The 25,336-nt window shown below is 37.2% G+C and overlaps 1 protein-coding gene across 1 annotated transcript in view; it reads left to right on the top strand.

Annotated features, from left to right (window-relative positions):
• The first annotated feature begins 210 nt into the window (after window positions 1-210).
• OPRM1 (opioid receptor mu 1) overlaps window positions 211-25,336 on the top strand; it is a 35,270-nt gene continuing 10,144 nt past the window's right edge. The window contains exon 1 of the mRNA XM_090280701.1: window positions 211-518. Coding sequence (XP_090136827.1) covers window positions 226-518 — 293 coding nt within the window. The 5' untranslated portion in view covers window positions 211-225. The remainder of the gene's footprint in view (window positions 519-25,336) is intronic.

Genomic DNA, 25,336 nt, shown 5'->3' on the forward strand with positions numbered 1-25,336 from the left:
GTCTCTACTACTAGGGTGGGAGGGGGCTGCAAACAGAGGATAACATCAGATGCTCAGTGTTCCTCTTCTGCCTGGCGCTCCAGTCTGCATCCGCCGGCGGTGGACTCTGTCAGAATAGCAGGAGTCCTGGCAGGGGCGAGAGGAAGCGACTGAGGCGCACGGACCCTGAAAACTCCGTGTGCTCGCGGTTCGCTCCCGGCGTGGTCCCAGCCGGGCGTCAGCACCATGGACAGCGGCCCCGGCCCCAGGAACGCCGGCAACTGCACGGATGCCTTCTCGCGCTCAGTAAGTTGCGCAGCAGCGCCGAGCCCCGATTCCTGGGTCAACTTTTCCCACTCCGATGGCAACCAGTCCGACCCGTGCGGTCCGAACCGCACTGAGCTGGGAGGGAGTGACAGCCTGTGCCCTTCGAGCAGCAATCCTTCCGTGATCACGGCCGTCACCATCATGGCCCTCTACTCCATCGTGTGCGTTGTGGGTCTCTTCGGAAACTTCCTGGTCATGTATGTGATCGTCAGGTAAGAAAGGCGCCCCGGCTCCCAGCGAGGTTTCGGTGGCTAATAGGAGCAACAAAGGGATACCGGAGCCCCCAGGCAGAGGGTTTGACAAAATCCTACTTTTCTATTCCCTTCCCCACCCCCACCCCACTGGTAAAGTAGAATCCGAAATCTCAGAAACAGAGAAGTTGCTTTGGTTAAAGCTCTAAAGCTCTGACTGAAACGAATGCTCTCTCTTACAGCTCCCTTATACTGAGCCCATAGGACTCTTGGGTACAGTCCGACAGTCCCTTTGGCAGAAACTGTAGAAACAGTAATTTGTGAATAATGGAAAAAGAACTCTAGTTTATTTCCTCTACTTGGGGGGGCCAGGCCAAGTCTCCTCAGTCCTTTTCAGAGATGAACCTTGGCAACTTTTCTGCTCCTGCTGGCTTCCAGACCCTGCTATAGGAGGTCCCCACCCACCTCCCCCTGGGTCATAGGCCACTGCTACCATTCTGCGCCCACACTCATAGTGGAAGTTTTCCTGTGTCGCTCCACGGGGTTCCTTTGTTGTAACCAATGTGATAGTTGTATTGCCTAGGCCAGTTTTCAGTTAGCAGCTGTGGCTCTGTGAGGAGTGTCACCATCTGAAAGGGGTTCAGGAGAAGTGCAGGATATAACTGTCTCACTGCCTCCAAAGCGGGGACCAGTTAGAAGTGACCAAAAGCAGCAGCATTCTGGATTGTAAACTCTTATATAGGAAGTTGTCATGGTTTTTCTTAAAATGTCTCTATCCAGGAAAATTATTTCAAAAGAGTTTGTGGCCCATTTTCTGTTTCCCAGATGCTCCAGGTTTACTTGGCAAAGAGTGTGCCAGCTCTCAATATTAATTGAGATTGATATAGATTGTGTTAGTGTTGATGTGTGTAATTCAAATCTTACATGTTAATATGACATATTATATATTTATTCTTGTTAAAGTAGATAAAGAATTTAACACTTTAAAATGGTCCCTGATTTAAGATTTTTTTCTACTAGAGGTTCTATGTGTTGTATGTATGTAGTGAACATGGAATTTTCATAGTTAGCTATAATATTTGCTTCATCTATTCAGCAAATATTGCAGGTTTTAGCAGACCTCTTTAATCATTTAACAATTTATTTTCCTCATTATGCTTTCATTATCTATGCATTGCAAGTGACTTGTAATTGATTCTTTCTACTTATATGTCTGATTTCTTTAGTTAATGATCGTTAAAGAGTAATACTAATTTCTGTGATCTTTTGATGAACAATAAGATAAGTAGCGTCTCTGAGAAAACAGCACCATCTATTGAAAAGAAAGCTAACGACAGACGCTAATGCAGGAAGACAGTCAATGGAAGACTCATTTTTACAAACATTTGCTTTTTAAAAATTTGTCATTATACACATTTTATTTGATAAACATTTACTTATGTAGTCCAATACAAAGATTCATATCAATGATAAAAACTGTGTCTCTCTTTACAGTTATGATTATAAAATCATAATTAAAGCTCTGCCTTATGAAAGGAAAATATGTTTCTCGTTTTCCTAAGAAAATTCATGGAATTGTAAGCTTATAGGACTAGATGGGACCCTAGAGATTATCTATGCCAGGTGAGTCCAATGAGACACAGAAAATATAAGTGATTTCACCAAGGACAGATAGTTTATTCGTTCAATTCCACTGAATCTCTCTAGCAAGTATAATTTTCTGTTCATTGGAGTGGCAAATCATGATTTTGGTTAATTATATAAAAGATTGACAAAGCAAGTTAAGTAAGCAGTAATAATGTAGAAATAATAAATTTCCCCATATTTATCTCAGGAATTCTGGAGAATAAAGGCTGAAGAGAAACCATCAAAACAGTAGAAATCTTGCCACTTAAAATATTATATTTATTCTCTCTTATGCTTCCTTTGGTATTTTCCTTCATCATTTTTCTTGCCTCCAGTGTATGCTTTTCAATAAAGAGACAGCCAATAGAGCAACAACTGGTTGTGAAATTAGAAAATTGGTCTTATTCCAGAGTTTAAGAGATTTCTGGTTAGGTGAGTGTCTTAAAAGCATTACTAACTCTGACCTCTTAATGACTTGGAAAAGGATGGTGACATTTTAGCTTACTGAGAACATGATATTATGCTTTATTTCTCTGTACTGAAAGTTCTACCAAAATGCCAGTGGGATTTGAAAGGTCACCCCAAACACCAACCTGTGGCAAGTCAAGTGTTTAATCCAAGGTCAGGTAACCCTCTGAGAATATGACTGTGAAACAGAAAAAGACATTTCAATGACCAATGAAGTGATGAGGAAAGTAACTGGGAATTGAAGCAAGTATGCCTGGGAATATTTAACTGGCCTGTTTCTAGGCTGTGATGTTTTCTCTACAAAATGATCAGTTCAGAGATGTTGTTGTCTCTTAAAAAGATGATGGTGAAGGAGGTCAGGTATGTGATGATAGAAGGAGACTAGACTTTGTATGGTGAGCACGTAATGCAATATATAGATAATGTATTGTGGAATTGGTCTCTTAAAACACATAATCTTATTAACCAATGTCATGCCAATAAATTTAATGAAATTTTTTAAAGATGAGTATAATGCTGCATCTTTTAAAGTATTGAGATAAAATGCTCATTTCTTGTTATTATTTGAAACTCAGTAAATACTTTTAAATGGTCAAGTAGTTACAGTTTTCTAACCAGATGAAGGTCATGTTTATTATAATGGCTCAGTATAAAATAACTGGAAACACAAGTGCTACAATTAATGCTTTTCTGTTCTGTGTCCCATCTTCACCATTATCACATCTTCAATAGTATAAAACAGTATAGCAAGAAGGATTCTTATATGGCACTGTTCTAAGGAAGATAAGGGAAAAGAAAAGATAGTGTCCTCTGATCTAAAGATTCCATATCCAAATGTTAAATGATGGAATATTATAACTATTCATCACCTGAAAGTTTTTGTGTCTTAAAGAAAAAAATTCTAGCAGAATAATATTATAAAACTATCACAAAGATTCTGGAAAAGTTGTGATAAAAATATTATAAAATGTAGCAATCATTTAAAATGGGATGATAGTATATTACTGTCAGAAATATTTAAAGAAAAATTAATCCAAATAATACACAAAGTTATAGTTACCAGGTGTGTTTCATTTATTGAAAAATTCTAACCAAAATATAGAATTAGCCATAATGGTAAAAACTGGTGTAGTCCTAAGTGTGGTTATTTTGGGAGATTTTTTTCCAAAATGATTTGGTCACATAGCCATGGCCGTGGTCTATGCAGACGCTGTTGAAAAAAAGAGTAGTAGTTAGAAACTGTTATATCTACCTGGGAGCTCAAAAAAAGAGCACCAAGTGAAATTGCCTTCATTTTTAAGATTGTTTCTCAATTTGACCGAGTAAACTCTTAATATGATTAGTTACCAGAGAAGAGTATTTAAATACATGCATGATGTTATTGTAATTTTTCTTTCACTAAAAAGTATTTCTGATTTTAAAACAAGTTGATGAGCTCATACTTGCTCTATATACTAAATATTTGATTGAGGTTTAAACTACAAAATGATCAGCTATACCTGATTGAAATGGAGGTACAAACTTTTTCACTCAATTTAGATATAAGTAGCTGAGAAAATAAGAAATAATAATCTTATTTAGTTTAAGGATATATATGTATGTATTTGTATATACATATGAATTGATTTGAATGCATATGTTACTGAATACAGTCACTAGTAATTTTCATAAAATAAAAAAGAAGTTCATTTAGAAACTCAAATACTTATAAAATCATTCTTTTTTAAAAATATAAAATATTCTAGTTAGAAGATGGATCTAAATGAAAAATAACTACTAAATAAAATGCTGTTCTTAGCCCGATGACTTACCATCAAAACATGAGAATTTAATTGGATGCCTTTCACTTGGCAGTGGAGAGCGTCTAGTATCAACTATTATAATTGAAACTTTAACTACTCACTCCAATACAGGTGCTCATACAGTTGGGAACACCTCTTCATCAGCATATCCTGAGAACACTAAATTGTTTTTAACTTCCCATGTTGTAAAAATGTCTTTGTCATTTACAGTTCTCATTGAGTTTCTTTTCCTTTTCTCCTTTCTTTTTTGAAAGAATGAGTAATCTTATACTTTATGAAATATTCCCAACATAAAGGAATGTATAGAGAATAATAGATTCTTCATCTTTAAAAAAGTATATTTATAATTAGAATACACACACACACACACACACACACACACACACTACTTCTAGTAATATACAATATATTGGGTTGACCAAAAATTCATCTAGTTTTTACGTAAAATAAGAGGCACTTTTTAAAAATTTTCATCAATAACTATTGTTTCAGATATTTTGAGTAGGTTGACTATTACCTGCATGGTATACTGTTTTTTTGTTCTCAATTAATGTCCCAATTTGATCACTATCAACTTCAACTGGTCTAACACCTGACCATGGAGCATCATCCAGCAAGAAATCCCCAGCACGAAATCTTGCAAACCACTTCTTCTTCTTTTATTTCACGTTTTATTGCTTATTCTATTAAAGTGCCCATTTTTCCCCTTTTGCCAGCCTCCACCCAGCCCGCCCTTCTCATCCACAGTCACTTTCCTCTCCATCGCCCATGTCCACGAGTCATTTTGACATGTCTGAGCAGCCACCACACCTTCTCCATACACTGCACAAATCTTTGTTTGCATTTCAGCTGCATTTTTACCTTCCTTGAAATAATAAAGCATAATATGCTAAAAATGTTGCATATTTTCTTCCATCTTTAATATTAAAATGGCTATGCAAAAATTCACCAATTTTCATGTTTTTCTCTAAATACACGCTGATATGACAGCTGTCACAATACCATCTAACAAAATTGTTTTGAATAAAGTTTAAGACAACTAAGCACTACTAGAGTCATCTTACAGAAAAAATAAATAAACATTTTGGCTAACCCAATATATTAATACTATTCATAAGGACTACCTATAAGGTCTGTCCTTTAATAATCCAGCTATTGTCAATATAATGAGAGTGGTTTGTACAATGTCAGTGTAACCTGGCAACCAGGGAGAGGGAACTGGAATGCATGTCTGTGAACAATGACGACTTCACTGTACTAGTTAGTGGGGCGGTAGACAGCATTTAGTGAGCACATGTACTGTGTGACCATTGCATTCAAAATGACTGAGTGAGTAGAGCAATGAATCTGCATCAAATTTTGCATGAAGCTTGAACATTTCTCCACGGAAACTATTCAGATGATTCAGGAGGCCACAGCTATGGGCAACTGCTTTATCACAACAGTGTGACCGACCATTCATGTATCACATCTCGTGCAGAGTTTGTTGGCAAAACATGAAATCTCCCAGGTGACAGCCCTCCTACAGGCCATATTTGGTGCCCTTTGACTTCTGGCTTCCCAGAAGAGATTTCAGAATGTCAATGAGATTCAGGAAAATATGACTGGGCAGCTGATGGCACCTGGGAGAACCATGTGCAGTCCCAAGGTACCTACTTTGAAGGAGACTGGGGTGTCATTGTCCTGTGTACAATGTTTCTTGTATCTTGTATCTCCTTTGATAAATTTCTATTTTTCATATTATATGGCTGAACACCTTCTGGAGAAAACACGTAGAACATATATAATATATATAATATATAATGCATATATCTTGTTATATTACATATATAATTATTATATATAACACTGATTGATCTGCTGGAAGTAAAACAACTCTAGGCAAATAGTAAAACGATGTGTATTAATATTAATGTAAATATAAATATTTAATATGCATAGTTTGAAGAATATATTTAAGAATATATGTAATATATAAATCTTCATTTATATATGTAATATATCTTATAATTACACAATAACATATAATATATAATATATTATTTATAATATATATAAGAAGCCTCTGTTATCACTTCATATTCCCTTCTCAGAGACTATCATTATTTTAAGTTTGATGGTTATTATTCATATGTACATTCTCAAATCTTTATTTCACATATTTTCCACAAACCAAATATAGTCTTTGCCCTGGCTGGTGTTGCTCAGTTGGTTGGAACATCATCCCATAAGCCGAAAAGCCACCGTTCTGATTTCTGGTCCAGGCACAAGCCTAGATTGTGGGTGCAGTCCCAGGTTGGTGTGCACAAGAGGCAACTGATCAATGTTTCTCTCTCACATTGATGTTTCTCTCCCTTTCTCCCTCCCTTCCCATCTCTCTAAAACCAATTAGCATGTCCTCAGGTGAGGATTTATATATATATATATAAATATGTATGTATATGTACATATATGACCCTGGCTGGTTTGGCTCAGTGGATTGAGCATCGGCCTGCGAGCTAAGTGTCGCTGGTTCGATCTTCCAGTCAGGGCACATCAGAGAAGGAAAACTCTGATTCCAAAAAACCTCCGCTGCCTTGCGGCATACCTCTTCAGGGGAAAGGCTAAGGGAGTAAACCCCGACAGAAAATCCGGAGCCGGAGTCCCTAAGGCGGTTTGACGTTGTAGTCAACACCGGCAACTCCTGCGGCGCACCTGAAGCCAAGCTGTATTGACTCCGTCTTTCCCTTGGACCCTTCAGCTGCGAAGAGAGGGGGGGGTCTGCTGCATGGGCAACAGCAGACCCTCCATATCATCCTGCCCAGGCTCTGTAGCTTCAGCTTCACTGGGGAGGACACTCCAGCGTCATCGCAAGATGTCGATTTAACACGGGAGGAGACAGATACCGTGTCACTCCCGAGTCGGACTGCACAACCATTCTCGGTGGTGCAGATAGACTCTTAAGAAGCTACACCATCGTCTCTCGAGACGGACGGCTGCCAACAACAACAACAATGTACATATACATATGTATGTGTATGTGTACATATATTCTTTAAACATATCTTCAAACTATGTATATTAAATATTTGTTTTACATTAATATTAATACACATACTTTTACTATTTGCCCAGAGTTGTTCTACTTCCAGCCGATCAACCAGTGATAGAAACAAGATGTCAAATAAAACAACATAAAAACAAACAAACAGAAACTGGAACCGTTAGCTTTCCTGAATACTTTTCACTTATCTCTAAATATATGTTAAAAATTCTTATATTTCTCTGTTTTCCCAAACTAATATTTTATTAATATGTATATATAGTATTCAGGAAAATTTTTTTTCAGCATTGCTGCAACAAGTAATGTGTTCATAAACATAATCTAGAAATAATTTTTCTACTTCTTAAGAGGAATGTAGAAAAATAATTGGTTTCTACTTCAAAATGTTATTCAAATGATAAAAGCTGATAATATTTACTTTGGGATTTTGATCAGCTTGGAGGACCCCTTCCACATGAAAGTGGAAAATGTTATATCTTCTAGTATTCCACTTTAGGTATTCATTGAAGTCAAATTGTTTTGGTCAGCAGGAAAAGATAAACTCATTTAAATGAATAATATACAACAATATGACATTTCTCAAGCCTTAATATTGCTAATATTGTTTGAAAAAATCTGTCATTTTCCCATGGCTTTACAAAATGTCACTTGATAATCCTTGAAGACTTGAGCTACAACTACCTTTCTGTGACAGCTAAGAAATTCAGACTTTCAAAGTGGAGCAAAAGAACTGTATATTCATATAATATTGTGTTCTTCAGAGTGTTCAGTATTTCAAATTTACCTCAGATTATTCAAATGTAAATTTTAATTCAGGCAATCCCTTCAATTCACTCCTTTGTTTATGCATATTTAGGCTTTATGACTTGAGATGTGAAAACTGATTTGTGCCAGTGGACTGATATCAGCAAATGATAAATTCAAATACACACACGCATATTCTTTATATATACATATGTGCAAACTTTGAATAGGGAATAGATTGTTACTGTTATAATTTAAATACATAAGGTAAAATTTTAAAACATGAAAACATAAAATGTTTAATAAGTTGATTCTCATTATTTATGGTAGTTATGGTCTAGAAAGTCACTGTGACTTCTATAAATTTATTGTTGTGATTGTTCTACCAGGATGATAGCACCATGAAAATGTAAAGGGCAGACATGTAAAAACTCAGCTCCTAAAATATTTCTCATTAATGATAATGACAAAATAATTGATTTTCTGACAACTAACTTAGTATTTTTTAAAATAATTTTCCTAATTTCTTAGTGGATTTTTAGGAAAACCGATGCCTTTATCAAAAATATAATCTTACCACATTTTCTTTTGTTAACTTATTCTACAAGAATGGTATGATTCTTCATTCAATACAAAAATGCTAATCTTCATTTTGGTATGCTTGATTATATAATGCAAATTATTCCATAATATATTTTACCAAATTACTTCTGTTTTACAGCCTGAGATTAAAAACAACTGAGCTAATTATATATGTAGCATATATATAAATGTTAAACCATTTTTAGCTGATATGCTGTAAAAAGCAGTGGTTGGCCAAATCTGGCCCATAAGCTATCATTTGCCAAACTCTGGTCCAGAATGTGATAAATAAAATTTATGGTCTTGCAATGGTCATGAAGTAAGAATATATTGCCTTCTTTGGCAAACTTGATGGCACATTGTTTTTTAATAGACAGGGACAAAGCATTTGTAAAAATAGCCTCGTGCCAATGTACAGTATTTTTCAACATGAGAATATTGCAATACAAACATGAGGTTTAACACAAACAAGAAGAGGAATCTTAGATTATTGTGACGGAGAGTACTGCTTTTCTGAAACTGATGTTGAAGTTTGATTAAATTAGTAATCACACAGGGTTGTCTCTATTTCACCCCAGAGCCCCATCTTCAACTTCCAGCACTTCATTTGACCCAAGCAATTCACAATTTTCATTACCAACCTTAGCCAGTGATTAGGGTGCTTAAAAGGGAGCATTTCTGAGTATTTTCCTTTCTTGGATATGCTTTGTGGTTATCTTATATCAGTGCAATTGTCTAGGCTTTCTCACAGTATTTTCATCTTCAGTCGTTTAAATCTTTCAGGAAAAATTGTAACTGTCATCTTCACATTCATATTAACTTCTTAGCAAATATAAAATCTGTTTTCAAATGCACCTGTGCCTGCATACCAGCCACTCTGCACTCTTCCCCATGCGCCCAGATGGTGACTGGCAGCTTCATTTCACTCACCTTCTCCTTATGCCCTTCCAAGCACAACATTCTTGAAATTTTTTCTCTTCTTTCTGACTTACATAACTGGCTCATTTTTTTCAAATGTGTTTTCTACAATTTTCAAAAGTTGCCTTGAAAAATGTTATTCCTTGTGTTTTAGAACTCAGACTGTCCAGCTGGATAAAGAACACTTGGGTAGCCCAAGATGTCCCATGGTCTGTAAAACCCTTTGGCTTCTTCTTCATGTTTTTGCTCCGTGGTTTCCTCCGTACTCACTGAGGTCTCTTCTCTGCCTGACTTCTCATCTGTATTTCAATCTATCTGTCTCCAAAGGACCACTATTTGATGAGTGGTACTCAGATGAAACCCTCTGGCTTGTACAAGAATTCTTTAAGTTAGCCAGATCTCCACCAGATTTAAGCTTTCAAGGAGAGCCCAGTTAAAGAGACTTTGAATGGGATGATATAGAGTCCAGCTGAAGAATGCTACAGTTTCCAGAATCTCTGCAGTGAGAACTGGGTCTAAATTCTAGCCAGGGTACACGATAAAGTGAGTAATGAAATGTGACTTTCCTTCTGAAGAACTCATGAAACATCAGAGCTGTTTCATAAATCCTTGCAATGCAAGGAGAGAAGGCCTCCCAGGTCTTCCATTTCAGTGCTTCTCCATCTTGGCTGAACCTTAGAATCACCCGGGAAGGCTTAAAAAGGAAGTGAAAACCCACCTCCGCCCAAGGCTAATTGAATCAGAGTCTCTGGAGGTAGCGCCTGGGCACAGGTAGGTCTAAAACCTCCCAAGGTAATTTTAATTAATCTGAAGCCAAGATTGAGAAGGACGGATATGGATGAACTGCTCTGTTTTGTGGATAATAAAACTCAATTCTGTTTGACAAGGAGGTTTAAGAGGTTTATTCATGTGTTTTACTCCTCTGAACTTTAGGAAGCTGTTTATAGAATAAGTAGTCAATTAAATTATCTCTAAAACAAAAACAAAAACAAAAAACCTAAAGCTCAAGGTGTTTTAAAAGTTTCCTTGAAATGAGCCAGTTGGCCAATAGGCTCTCTGCATAGTAAGCATGAGGGTGTGGACAGTGTGCTAAACCTGGAACAAGGAGACTCATGTTTGAATCATCACATAACCTCCCTAAATCTCAGGTTCACTTGCACGGAAGAAATAAACATCATGTTTAATCTCACATGTATTTTAGGCCCCCATTAGATACGATACATGAAAGTGCTATGTCATAGGTAGGACTTTTGTTATTTGCTTCTGTCCCACTGAGAATATATCTTCTTCCTCCTGGGCTCACACCATCAGCAAGCTGAATATACCATCATTCACCCAGTGCTTTGGGCTTGCCATAGGTCCAGTATATTATCTGCTCTAATATTTAGAGATACAATTTATCCTCTGGGAATCACAAACTTGCAGAAGCAAAGCAAGGCTTTGTGTCTCTGCTATCTTTCTTCGTGCCAGTCCACTCCCTCCCAAGGCCCTGGATCATTCCACAATCATCCTTCTGGCAGCCAGTGTGATGTGAAAAGAATTCTAAGGATGGATACCTACAACTTACTGGTCTCCCTATTGATAAGTTCTTTTTATATTGTTCAATGAATTCAGTGAAGAAAAAAGACAAACCAATTATTTTTTGAGGAAAAAAACAGCTATTTTTGTTACTTACGTGTTTCACATTTAAATGACTGTTACAGTTAAAGCATCTAAAACAGAATCTAAGTCTAAAAGTCAAAGCATCTAAAACGGAATCTAAGTCTAAAAGTCAAAGCATCTGAAACAGAATCTAAATCTAAATAATGATAAAACTCATTTGAACCCGTCAGAGTAGTTTATTTGAATCAGAAGAAATAACTCATAATACTGATCTTCTCTGAACATTAACTTTGGGAATGTAGGCTTTTAAAATATCATCCCTGTGACTAGTCCTGGGTTCTATTATCACAGTAACACTAATCACAGTACAGCTGGTTAAAAAGATGGAGGATGAATTAATAATGATAGAGTGAGTCTGTGTGTGTCTATTACTAACACTTCTGTTATGGATTTTTCTAGATCTTGCAAAGCAATGTTTGTCAAGTTCCTAAATCAGAGTAGTAAACACTATAAATAAGCAAGTGCAAGCTACAAAATAACATCCTTGGGGCTGACAGCGTTCCTGAAAACTAAGAGTATCCCAAGTATGGAAACTGTGCAGAACAAGATCAATGAAAGAGGCCTTTTTGGCTTCTGAGCACTTTTTCACTGAACACGGGGTTCAGCACCAGTGAAAGGTTATGAGTTTTGTGGGGGTGTATTAAATGTTAATTGAAAAATGCTGCCGGCAGTGTAACCTGAACATCAGAAGCTGACTGTGTCTGCCAAGAGAACAAGGGAAATTATTATCCACAGTCAAATTTCATACTTAGTCAGCCCTCATTGTCTCTAAAAGGCAAGCCAGATGGGTTGAATGAAATTGAATCTGAGGAACATGCTTCTGATGATGTTGGTAATCCAAGGCCACTAAAATAAGAGGTCTTATTAAAAGCAGACAACATTCATTGAGATCCTTCAAAGAGTCTTTCCTTCTGATGCCAAAAGGAAGCTAATTTTACTTATGTGTAAAATTACAGAACATGTATCTAAAAGCAAAAAGATAATGCCTTTAAGTTTTATATGACTTTAATTTTTCATTACAGAAAGTAATTTGATTTTTATGAAATGTTTCTGAGTATAGACAAGGAAGAGTTTGCCGCGTTTGTTGAACACTATATACGAAGCACTTTCCTAGAAGCTCCATTTATACGGTCCCACCTGCCCCAGAAGTACAGTCCAGTGGAGAAGAAAACCAAATGACGTCACAGTTTACAAATGCCAGGGATTGAACCTGAATAACTAACCTAGTGTTATTCAACTACACTATTAGAGAAACACGAACCCCACGGTTTGTCACAATTACCGTAATTAACCTTCCTCCATCACCAAGCCCAGCAGTGGGATAACTTCTGATCTGCCTCCATACAAGCTCTTAAATTTTGCTAAAGGTGTTATTTGTGTCTCAGAGACAAAACAGAGAAAACATGAGAGGGCCTTGGTTAATTTTCATAAAGTAACAAAAGAGAGTTCTATTGACCATAATTTACAAGTATTTCTCAAAGCAAATATTGTAAACATTTCACAAACTGTAAGTATAATGCAATAAAATGGCGGAGTACTGAATAAATGGGATTCAGAGGAGGAAAAAATCCCAAGAATCATTGATTTGCTAGACTGAAATGATGGCCAGTCCACTTCTGAACACCCCGTCACAAGCAGCAGAAGGCCCAGGCTGGATGTGAGACCCGAAACGTCTGTTCTTTAAAATCACTGTCCTTTTTGTGGAATTTAAAATATAAGTGTCCAAGGAGAAATTCATGCCATCTTTTGAAAAAGGACTACTACTCTAAATGAAGTTTCCTGCCTACTAACAGATATGTCACATTTCCATAAAAGACATTGGTACACAAGTCAATGCCACAACGCATATATGAAAACATATCAGCAAACAAAGGAAACAAACTAACAGAAACAGATTACAGTTAGAGAACAAACCGATGGTTGCCAGACGGGGGTCCATTTGGGAGATGGGGTGAAAAAGGTGAAGAGATGAAGTACAAATTGCCCTGGCTGCTGTGGCTCAGTGGATTGAGCGTCAGCCTGTGAACCAAATGTCGCTGGTTCGATTCCCAGTCAGGGCACATGACTAGGTTGCACGTCAGGTCCCCAATTGGGGGCGTGAGTGAGAGGCAACCAAACAAATAAACAAACAAACAAATAAATAGATAAAATTGTTTAAGAGTGTAGAGTATGTTTTAGAAAAGAAGTACAAATTAGTAGTTAAGAATAATTACAAAGCTATAAAGTACAACATAAGGAATATAGTCAATAATATTGTAATAATTATGTACAGTGTTAGGTGAGTACTAGAATTATCATAGGATGACTTCACAAACTATGTAAAGGTCTAACCACTATATAATACATCTGAAACTAATATTAAATGAAGATGTGTAATTTAACAAATCAAAGTAGTTTGGTGGGGAATAATTGGTCAAGTGAAATAGTTGTTTTCAGAACAACTATAGGTAAGGATGCATCAGTTATCTTTCGTACATAGCAGAAAACATGCTAGAGACAATGTTAGCACAAGCAAAACACAAGTGACACTCTTATGAATATAAACATTTAACCCATGTCTTCTCAGAGAAGAGTGTCTGCCTACTTACATTTGAAACCTAATTTGAATCATAACCATCATCATCTTAACATGTATTGAAAGTTAACGACACATTAGACTCCATACTAACAATCCTTAAACACATTGTTTTTTAATTTGTTGTACTTACTACACCGAGCATTTTAGAAAGGTGCTAATATTTTCAAGGCCCTGGCTGGTTTGGCTCAGTGGATTGAGCGTCGGCCTGCGAGCTAAGTGTCGCTGGTTCGATCTTCCAGTCAGGGCACATCAGAGAAGGAAAACTCTGACTCCAAAAAACCTCCGCTGCCTTGCGGCATACCTCTTCAGGGGAAAGGCTAAGGGAGTAAACCCCGACAGAAAATCCGGAGCCGGAGTCCCTAAGGCGGTTTGACGTTGTAGTCAACACCGGCAACTCCTGCGGCGCACCTGAAGCCAAGCTGTATTGACTCCGTCTTTCCCTTGGATCCTTCAGCTGCGAAGAGAGGGGGGGTCTGCTGCATGGGCAACAGCAGACCCTCCATATCACCCTGCCCAGGCTCTGTAGCTTCAGCTTCACTGGAGAGGACACTCCAGCGTCATCGCAAGATGTCGATTCAACACGGGAGGAGACAGATACCATGTCACTCCCGAGTTGGACTGCACAGCCATTCTCGGCGGTGCAGATAGACTCTTAAGAAGCTACACCATCGTCTCTCGAGACGGACGGCTGCCGACCTCGGCCGAATATTTTCAAGTTTTATAGATAAGGAAAATACTCTGAAATTTTAAATAGTAAGAGTCAATTTGTCCAGATAATAAATTATGGTACTAAGATTTGAATTAAGAGCTGTATGACCCTAAAAGTTCAGGTTTTCAGGTTTTTCAAAACTGTTATGTTTAATTGCACCAGGGTGAGAATTTCAAGGCAGTTATTGAGGCTTCATCAGGGTAGCTGATTGGCAAATTAGCTTCACTTCTGTATCTCACTTCCCAGAATGCTCCCTAATTGACAACCTGTTCATAACTTTTCCTGTATTGATACATTATGCCCCCATCTAGATAAGAATAAAGGAAATAGGAAAGGTGTCATCTTGTAGGTCTAAATTTGGTGTTTTTTCTTCATGTTAAACTGTGACATGATGAGTGGAACTTAAGTCTCTGGACTAACTAGATGCAGGTCTGTAACTGAGTTCACTTTCAGCATGGAAAAATAGAATCCATTAATTATTTGTGGAATTTCAAATTCTAAAAACTCAGTGGTGATCTAAAATTCTGTTCATACTTTATCCCTAACAGTGTAATTGTAAGCTGTGACCAGTGTATGCTAATAATTTGTATCAATAAACAGATCAAGAAATAGCCAGTGTGATAGACCTGGTGCTAAGAGGTACAGATTGCGATAGGCTTTCTGGATTATTTAGCCAAATACGTACCATTTTCATATTTCCATTTACATCAGTGATTTCTTTTACTTTATCAAAAAAAAGGAAATTTCCAATTTGGGACATTTCAGTTTCTTGAGGACAGAAACTGTCTTTTTTCCCACTCTTCTATCCCTGAATTTTACAAAGCAACAAATGGTCCTAAGACCTAATGTACCTGAAATGCTCCAATGTGTTGAATTGGTTATACTATTATGTTGGGGCCAGATTTATTTCAGCCCTCAGTATCTCACTGTCGCATTTTTCATTTTAGAAAATAACTTTCGGATCATTGTTCTTCTGAGAGTTCATGGTTAAAAGAAAGTTGGAATTCCAAATAGGTAAAATTTTTATAAACGGGGGCCGCTATTGTAAATTTGAGAGCAAAGATACTGCCCATGGTTATTTTAAATATTCAAGTTGAGAAGAGAAGCTGGGTTCATGAAGTGCCTGCTGTATCCTTCACCTACTTCATTGTACCAAGGAATACAAATTGGAGAGAAGTGTTGAAGAAATACGAGTGATTAAAGAAAAAAAATGAATCTGGGAAAATTAATTCTAGAAGAATCCAAGAAGCATCAATCTGAAAGAAAAAAACACACCTTCACTCAAGAATTTTGCTAAAGCTCCACTTAGTTTAATTCAACGAAAGTCATCCTACTTCATACCTTTCTCTCCCTAGTGAGTAAAACACCAGATGGACCGCGGAGGGGACAACCTGGAATTCCTGCCAAGTACAAGTAACCTGTCATGTCAGCGTTACTCCACAAAGCCCAAATAAAGTAACCCGATGTCAAAAGTACTAAAAATGCTTGCTTCCTTCTCACTCATAGCTCCTGCCTCTAACTCTTTCCTTGCTTCTCAAATAGCTAGTGGAGTCATTTATGACCAATCTCCCCCAGTTCTTTCCACTTCCATGCCTTAGAAAGAGATAAGAGCACATGAGGTTTCCTAGGAAATTACCAATAAATGAAAATCTACTTCTTGAATCAACATGCTGAACTGAAAACTAACATGCATTGGAAGTAGACGTGAGATCTTTTTCCCCCTGTAAAACCAACAGGCTTATGTCTTTCCAGAAGAAGATGAGGTGACAATACACATCATATCAGGGGAGCAATATGAGTGGGGGCCTTTCCCCAGGAAATGGGGAGGAAAAAATCACAAGACAATGTGTAACAAAGCAATTCAGATTCATCCTAACGATGTCTCACACAGGAAGTTGTACTAGGTGACAAAAGGAGCTTTTGTTGGCCTCTGTCATATCCAACCATTCAATAGACGTTTAAAAGTACAAAGTTCAGGTCAGAAAAAAGAAGTTCTACTTCACAAAACAAAAAATAAGCCTGCAATAAAATTTGGTAATTACTATCAATAAAATGAGTAGTAAAATTTGCCAATTTAAATGTACTTAACAGAGATTTATATTTGTCTCTGGAAAACAGATACAGTACATGGTAGACTAATTGGAGAAACTGTATTTACATTTATATCTGGAAAACAGAGAATAGATAGGCTTATTTGGGGGTCAACCCTCTACTGCGCCCTTCCTGCCACCATCAGAGACAAAAGCCTCAGCAGCATGAATCAGCCATATGACCCCAAGACAAATGCAAGTTTTTCATGAGCACATTCCATATCATGAAACTGAATTTGAATGATTGCAATTGACACTTAAATGCAGGTTAATTATTCCTTTCGGCTTCATCATATCGCCCCTACCTTGCCATAATATCTAACATTCTGCTGAGAAAACACTTGGTTGTGTTCTCTCACCAGATCTTAGGTCCCCCCAAGGCAGGAGGGACATGAATCAGTTGAGAACCATTGCCTAACATGATATTAATAGTTGGCAAAAATTAAATTAAAAAGGTGTTACATAAGTATATGTTTGACTCAAGGCTGACATTCACAGGGTTTTGAGGTGAAAAAACTATGAATGTATTCTATGAAAATTATGAACACACCTATACTTATTTAGATGTTCTATTTCATATATAAAGTTCAGTAAAATTTTTCCATTTTGCTAGGAGAAATGTGAAATGTCTAACTTTGATCACGAAGTTAGTGTATTCAACATGAAATGTTATCAGTTTGTCTCTATGTGCTAATATTGGGGTGATTTGTATTTTACTTTTTATAGTCTTCAGGTTTAAAAAATTCATGTGCAATGATATAATAAAGAAAAACACAATTACATGAAAATAATAAAGGAGATAGTTTCAAAAGTATTAGATGTTTCTGAAAGGCCATAAAACATTGTGTTAGAGGCTTTTTCACTAAAATATAACTCAAAGTTGTATTTGGAGTTTTCCTATGAAAAATACAGCTACATACATTAATTTGTAACTGAAAATCTTGTTAGTGCCAAGTTAGTCTATTCCAAGTTGGAAGACAATTCTAATTGATTTAATAACCCTTATTGTACCATAAGATTAAAATTTCAGATTTTAAAAGCTAATGGGACTTTCTTGCTTTGCCGAATTACTGGTTTATTCATGAATCATATTTTCTCCTAACAAGTGCTATTGTATTCTCCACAGGGGAAGAGAAATGTCTTCCAAAAATCCCTCTGCCTAAAATTACTTAGAAAAAAATTTTAATAAACTGCTTTCTGTTTCCTAGAAAAACCCTAGGTGAGCATGGTAGTTACATTATAAAGATTAGTATAATTCTTAGATGGAAAACAGTCATTATAAACACATAATTTTATATAAGCCATGATCCACAGGAACTAACTGCATAACCTTTATCTTGCCTTCAGTTGGTCCTAAAGTTTTAGGGCAGCTACTTGGCAGGAATTAATTGAATGCCAAAATATTTAGATATCAGAAGCTGCTATGACACATTAAAAGGGATAAACAAGGAATGCTCATCCACACCTTTGACAAATAAATTCAAAACTAGGTCTTCATAGATGTTAATCAAAAATCCCTGTTGCAAAACTCAAAAACAAGGAGAACATTTCTGTTTCAGCTTCTTACGCAGTATCCTCATATATAATTCTCTCCAACATGTTGTGCTAATATTAAACATTGCTAATAATTATATCTACAGCACACACACACACAGCCCCCCCCAAAAAATATGAAATTATCTAGGCATTTTGTTTACATAGTAACACATACTCAGATATTTAAATTTATGATATTTAACATTTTTTTTCTCTGTCAATTGTCCTAATCCTCAATTCTCTTTAAAAGAGGGACATAACCACAGTTGTAGCTACTAATAGAATTCCTGTGAGCATCATTTCACACAAATATATGCAGAAGTTTTTACTGCACTTTATAAAGTTATACTTCTTCCATGCTGTTATTTTATTTTATTTTAATCATTTTTTATTCTTATTCTATCACAGTTGTCCCAATGTTTCCCCTTTTGCCCTCCTCAGCTCATCCCACCCCTCACTCCCGCAGTCAATTCCCACCTTGTTGTCCCATGGAACTGGAGAGTGTTATGCTAAGTGAAATAAGCCAGTTGGTGAAAGGAAAATATCATATGATCTCACCTATAAGAAGAATCTAATGAACAAAATAAACTAACAAACAAAATAGAACCACAGGCATGGAAACATGGAACAGACTGATAGTGACCAGAGCAGGGGAAAGGGTATAACGGTGCTATAAAGGTATAATTTATCACACTGATGGCTTATATTACATGGTCCATATTGACACAGTGCAATATAATAGTGAAGAACATAAACTATAACAAAAAGATATAGATTTAAATTCTGTCTCTGCCACTGCAATTTTGGAGCATGCTATTTAACCTCCATGAACTTCAATTTATTCATCTACAAAAGAAAGGGTAATATGCAATTCATAAGTCTGTAATGAAGACGAAGTCAGAAAATCCAAGTAAACTGCTTACAGTAACACTTGGCAGAAAGTAAACATTTAGTAAAGGTTGGCCAGGGTTATAACACTGCAAAACCAGCATCTATCACCATCATCATTTCCTTTGTTCCAATGGTAATTTTTAGGGGAGGAAATTGCAGTTGTGAAAATTAAAGTTCGGTCACTTGGTCATGGTCACATAACCTTGCTCAGACCTAAGTGTTTTACTTCCAAACCCAGTGTTCTTCCCACTAAACTATGCAGGGGAAAATTAACAAAATTAAGGTAGTTTTAGTCGCTCACTGCCCTGTAGGTTCACAGCACTTGAATGGAACTGGCCTTGCTCTTAAAATCAAGTAGACAGTTGGTATGACTCGTGAATCACCAGGAATGTTCCTACCTTACGAGGTAGGATTTTTGTTCCTTAATATCCTAGCATTTGAATGTTAAAAAGCAAAATATCTATAGAAGATATTGAAAATAAACACTGTACATAGAAAGCATTTCATTACAACTGAGCAAGCAGGTCTCTGTTTCAGTGACTTCTAAACCTAAAGACTACTTTAAATGACTCATTGAAGGAATTGAATGCAGACAAGGTACAGAGAGTTATCCTAGGGTATAGGGAGGTTCCAACTACAGCTGCAGTGCATGGTCATGGGCTCTGAAAGAGGGGAACAGCACCCCTCCCAAAATAAGATGGTATCCAATATGAATTTTTATAGCCCCCAGTTCCATCTGGAATGGGTGCTGCCTGCTACAGACAGACATTGGGTGAATATGTTTGCCAAGACTCCAGTAGCGCAGGCAGCTGTTGTAGCTACTATGCCCTCCAAGTGGTCTGTGCCCATCTGTGGACATCACTGGAAAATTCCTAATGCTCCCTTCCAATTACTGATTGCTGGTGGCCTGCTGCTGCTGGGACAACCTCCTGATCCAAGTACACGCTGCTCTCAATGCTCACCAGCCAAAAGCAAGTAGGTCTAGACTTGGAGCCCCAAAATATTAGGCTTACTCAGCTTGTTTCAGGAGGTCGGGGGAGAATACCACAGAGATTTTAGTTTACCTTTGATGATGGAGGATAAGACTCAGAAAAGCAGAGGTCTTTCTAGACAGCGTGTTGTCTGAAAGCAAGAGTAATTTGAAACTTGGGCATCCATGATTTCTTCTCTAGAAGGCAGAATTAACAGAGGAAGGCTAGCATTATCATTGAATGAGAAGCGTTGGTCACTTAATGTTAACCAGGAGGAGAAGATGTTTGGCATTTTTTATGGTTCAGGTAATTGGGTTTGATTTCTGCTCAGGACTGGTTATAGAGGTGTCTTGTTTTTGTCTTGCTGCATCACAGTCCTCACCTGAGGTTGACACTCTAAAGAATTATGTTCCATAAGGGAATAGCACAGTCTGGTTGTTAGCGACGAAACCAACTCCCTGAAAGCTCTCAGGGGCTTTTTCCTTTCTCACCATTCTTCAGCCTCACCACTTCTACATGCCTTCCTCTCCTCTCTGCTGGCAATGGGGAGAGATAAAAATGGGAATCAGTGTGGGGAGTAGTACGATGACTAACAAGAGACGGGAAAGCATAATTAATTTCTATGGCAGCAGGGAGAGGGATATCCCTTAAGAGTATGAGATGAACAGGAAGCTCTTATTTAAAGAGATGTATAGACGCAGGCTAAGGTCAGCAGAATTCATCATGTTGCACAGCCCAGCAGGCAGAACAGTACAGTACAGGCTGACCATGGTCTCTATACTCCAGAAGCTTACAGACTAAAAGACAAAACATAATTCCAGGACGATGATCATGTTTATTACATAGAACTGAGATTTCATGTGCAGCATGCAAAAGGTTGAAAGTTGTTCTCGGGTTCCTTAACAGTGCAATATTTGCTTTTATCCAATTCTCAAATTAAAACATGTTTAAGGTAATTACTGTGCAATCTATCTTTTTCAGGATGGCTGATTGAGAACAAGCACAGGACTCCATTCCCAACCCTCTAAACTCTAGAACAAGTTTTAGAGATGACTTTCAAAGAACACAGATTAAAGCAATGTATCAATGAAAAGCCATACACAAATTTATGAAAATGATAGAGAAATTCTTGGTAGGCAATGTGGATGGTTAAAGGGTCCAATTCAATGTCACTCCTTATTTCCTGATGATGTTCAGACCAACTGAGAGAGAAAACAAAATGAATGGGCAGATGCAGAAAAATATCTTTATTTCTGGTAAAACTTTGCTGGTGGTTGTGACTTAGCTGTGCAATAACAATGGCTTCCTAATTCTAATCGTAGAATAAAATTTCCGAACACACCTAGTCACACACCTGGACCACTGGTGACCATCTTACATGGGGACCAGCCCCTTCAAAATTTCCAACCTGGAATACTTGGATATAATATGTGTTTCCTTTGAGCAGCTGAGTCTTGGAAAGAGACAGGGGAAGGTGCAGAGCTATACAAATGCAAATCTTCACCCTAAACATACAAACAAGATAAGTCACTCCTCCTCCTTTTGAAAAGAGTGAAGGATGCAACAGAGAGAGATCAAGAGTTTTAGAGACATTGATGACTTTGCTCCTGAAATATGAGTGGGGTAGATTTCTAGTCATCATAGCCATTAATTGATCCTGGTATGTTTTCCAGTCTATAGGCTAGAAAGAATGAACAATGTCCATTTAAAAACTGGTGCCTTGCTTGGAGCAGAGATACTGGCTGTACCTGGGAGAGCAGCAATGCTCTGGAGGATGAGAAGGAAGCCACCAGTGTACTGTGTTTCCATCAAGCCCCTTTCCTCCTCCGTTCTTACCGAAAACTGTATGTATGGTGCACGAGGTTCAGGAGCTAATTCCAGTCCCTGTCCTTGGTGAGGCTATACAGCAGAGGCAGTGAACAATCTGCCAAGGAACATTAACTTCAAGGGTCAACTCAAAATCAATATGATCATATTGTTAATGAATGACTATCCCATGAAAGTTTCCTGGCTGGTTTGCCTCAGTGGATTGAGTGTCGGCCTGCGAGCTAAGTGTCGCTGGTTCGATCTTCCAGTCAGGGCACATCAGAGAAGGAAAACTCTGACTCCAAAAAACCTCCGCTGCCTTGCGGCATACCTCTTCAGGGGAAAGGCTAAGGGAGTAAACCCCGACAGAAAATCCGGAGCCGGAGTCCCTAAGGCGGTTTGACGTTGTAGTCAACACCGGCAACTCCTGCGGCGCACCTGAAGCCAAGCTGTATTGACTCCGTCTTTCCCTTGGATCCTTCAGTTGCAAAGAGAGGGGGGGTCTGCTGCATGGGCAACAGCAGACCCTCCATATCACCCTGCCCAGGCTCTGTAGCTTCATCGCAAGATGTCGATTCAACACGGGAGGAGACAGATACCGTGTCACTCCCGAGTCGGACTGCACAGCCATTCTCGGCGGTGCAGATAGACTCTTAAGAAGCTTCACCATCGTCTCTCGAGACGGACGGCTGCCGAACGAATCCCATAAAAGACCTGAGGGGAGGACACAACCAACAAAGAATTTACCCTCGAGGAAACAATTAAAAGGCAATCACACAAGGACTTTAAAATGACTTATATTTAATATCTTCAAGAGGGATGAAAGAGAGTGTTCCATGAAACAAGAAGAAGCAATTAGGAAATAATAAGAGATGGTTATTAACTAGAAAAGCATTTCAGCTAAGGACCCAAATAATTGAGCTCAAATCCTAGCTCCAACAACTGTTACTGATTCTTTTGCTGTTACTAATTGTGGTGAGGGTGGCAGTAGTGTTAAATGACAACGAAAAAGCACACTTTGGAAAGGACTGCATTTGAGAAGCCAATAGCAGGTGCAAATGTTCAAAAGAAAAAGAAAGTTGGCAACGTAGCCCTGGCTAGTGTGGCTCGGTGGATTGAGCACTGGCCTGTGAACTGAAATGTCATCAGATTGATTCCCAGTCAGAGCCCACGCTTGGGCTGCAGGCCTGGTGCCTGGTTGGGGGCATGCGGGAGGCAGGCAATTTGCATTTCTCTCATACATCGATGATTCTCTCCCTCTCATTCTCCCTCCTTTCCCCTCTTTCTAAAAATAAATAAATAAAATCTAAAAAAAAAAAAAAAGAAATTTGGAAAAATAGTCAAAGAACTTAATAAACAGATTGTGAATTAACTACTTGGAATTAATTGATTTAAGCCATGGAATGTTAGAGAGTAAAGGAAATGGAATTAACACAGCTCTTTTATAAAAATATGAGTCTGTTACAATATTCAATATTAAAAACGTCTGAGGATTTCTAATAGCCCCATCATGGCCATCTTTGAAAAGAAGATAAAAAAGCTTTGCATGCTTATCTTGTTTTAGCTGATAGTAGGCCAAGTATTTCCGGGACAAACTACAGCATTATCAGAAATGCACTCCCAGAAATACACATGGCCCAGCATACAGCACAGGAAGCACATTTTAGTTTCAGATGGACCCTAGAGATATGAAAGGGGGGTGTGGTTTCTCAAATGTTTGTACAGTTTTTTTGTCCCTCAGGTTCTCTTACTATACAACAAAGTGATCAAATAATGCGGTCTCGAAAGCTCCTTTCAGATCTTAGTTCTCATCATTCCATGACCTATGACCAAAGTCCTTTTTAATTTAACAACAAATTCACAAGGCAAAAATGAATATTTCCTGTTCACTTTTATTTCAAATGCTTGTGATTTCCTGTCAAAAAGTTTGTTTCATCTTAACACAAAAAAATAAAATCACCCAAACCCTTCCTCATATATTAAATTCCATTCAACAAGTATTTATTTGTGTTCATCTAGTGCTGGGTTCTGTGCTGAATGGATGATTTAATTCCATTTTTATTTCTCTTAACTTTTATGCTCATGCTATCTTTTATCTTTTACTTATATTAAGTGATTATATGTGTAATATCATCACCAAAAATATTAATGAAGCTTTGTATTTGTTGTACTAAGTACAATAGATTATAATTTTACTGCCTATGCCATCTAAAAATTTATAATCTAAATTGTAAGCTTATTGAAAAAAATTTTCTAATATTAAATTTGATAAAATTATTTTATCGTATTTTGAAGTCATCTTCTTTTGTATTTTTTCAATATTTAAGAAATAATATACCATTATTTGAAGTTAGTGGTAATGAACACTTGATTTTTTTTTTTACATAGAGAACTAAAGAACTTTCATTTTATCTTAGAACTCTTAAATGTGAAAACAAACAATTTCTAAGTCTAAAAACCAAGTCTTCATAAGGAAAGCAAACATTGTTATCTATGAACCAAAGCTCTTTATCTCCTGAGATAGATCTTCTGACGCTGTTTTTGAAGTCATTTGGTTGAAATAGATTAATAATCTATATACCTGCAAATAAAAATCTGAAGTCACAAATAAGAATATTTCATCCTACATTAATGGTTCATATACATTAGAGGATTTAGCATAGTAATATATTTCTATACTACATAACGATTAGTTTTCACAGAATACAGAAATCAAGGAAGCAAAACATGATTTTAATATAAACTTCTGATAAGATAATTGCTATTTATGTCCTGAAATAAAATGATCAGAAGTCAAATTAAGCAGTAAATAAGTATTTCCAAAAAACATAATTTAAAAATGGTTAAGCAAACTCTTGGCTTTGTGGAAGCATCTCTGCTTTCCTTTCCTATTCTATTCCCAGAGAAATGGCACATGGAAGGACGTAAAGATATGTTTTCTCCCCATTCTCCACCTCAGTTCCTAATTCCCAAAAGAAATTAGAAGAGCCTTACAAAAGGCACAAAATTAAAATACAAGAAATAGAGAAGAAAATAGGGAAATAGGAAACCAAAAGAGAAATAATGATATTAGCAGGGAGGTTAGTACTAGAGAAATGTATTAATTTCTAATGCTATTAGAATTCTACACATTAGGAGACACACATTTTACTGAGTTTAAGAAATATTATCAGTTATTCATTTTACACTTTCTATTTATAAAGCTTATTCATAGCTTCAAGAAAGCAGCTTTTCCCCTGCTCTATCTGAAAAATGCTTCTCTCATGAGTTGTCATTAATGGGATGATGCAGAGAAACAAAGTGAGACTATAAAGAGAAAACAAACAAACAAAAAAATGAAGTGGGTGTGGATAAAGAGAGAGCAACCCTCAGCCAAAAAGGCTCTGATGATCACTACAGTCTGGTGTCAAGAG

Source organism: Furipterus horrens, unplaced genomic scaffold (genome assembly GCF_987537825.1).
Source record: "Furipterus horrens unplaced genomic scaffold, mFurHor1.1.pri manual_scaffold_6, whole genome shotgun sequence".
NCBI classification, from domain to species: Eukaryota; Metazoa; Chordata; class Mammalia; order Chiroptera; family Furipteridae; genus Furipterus; species Furipterus horrens.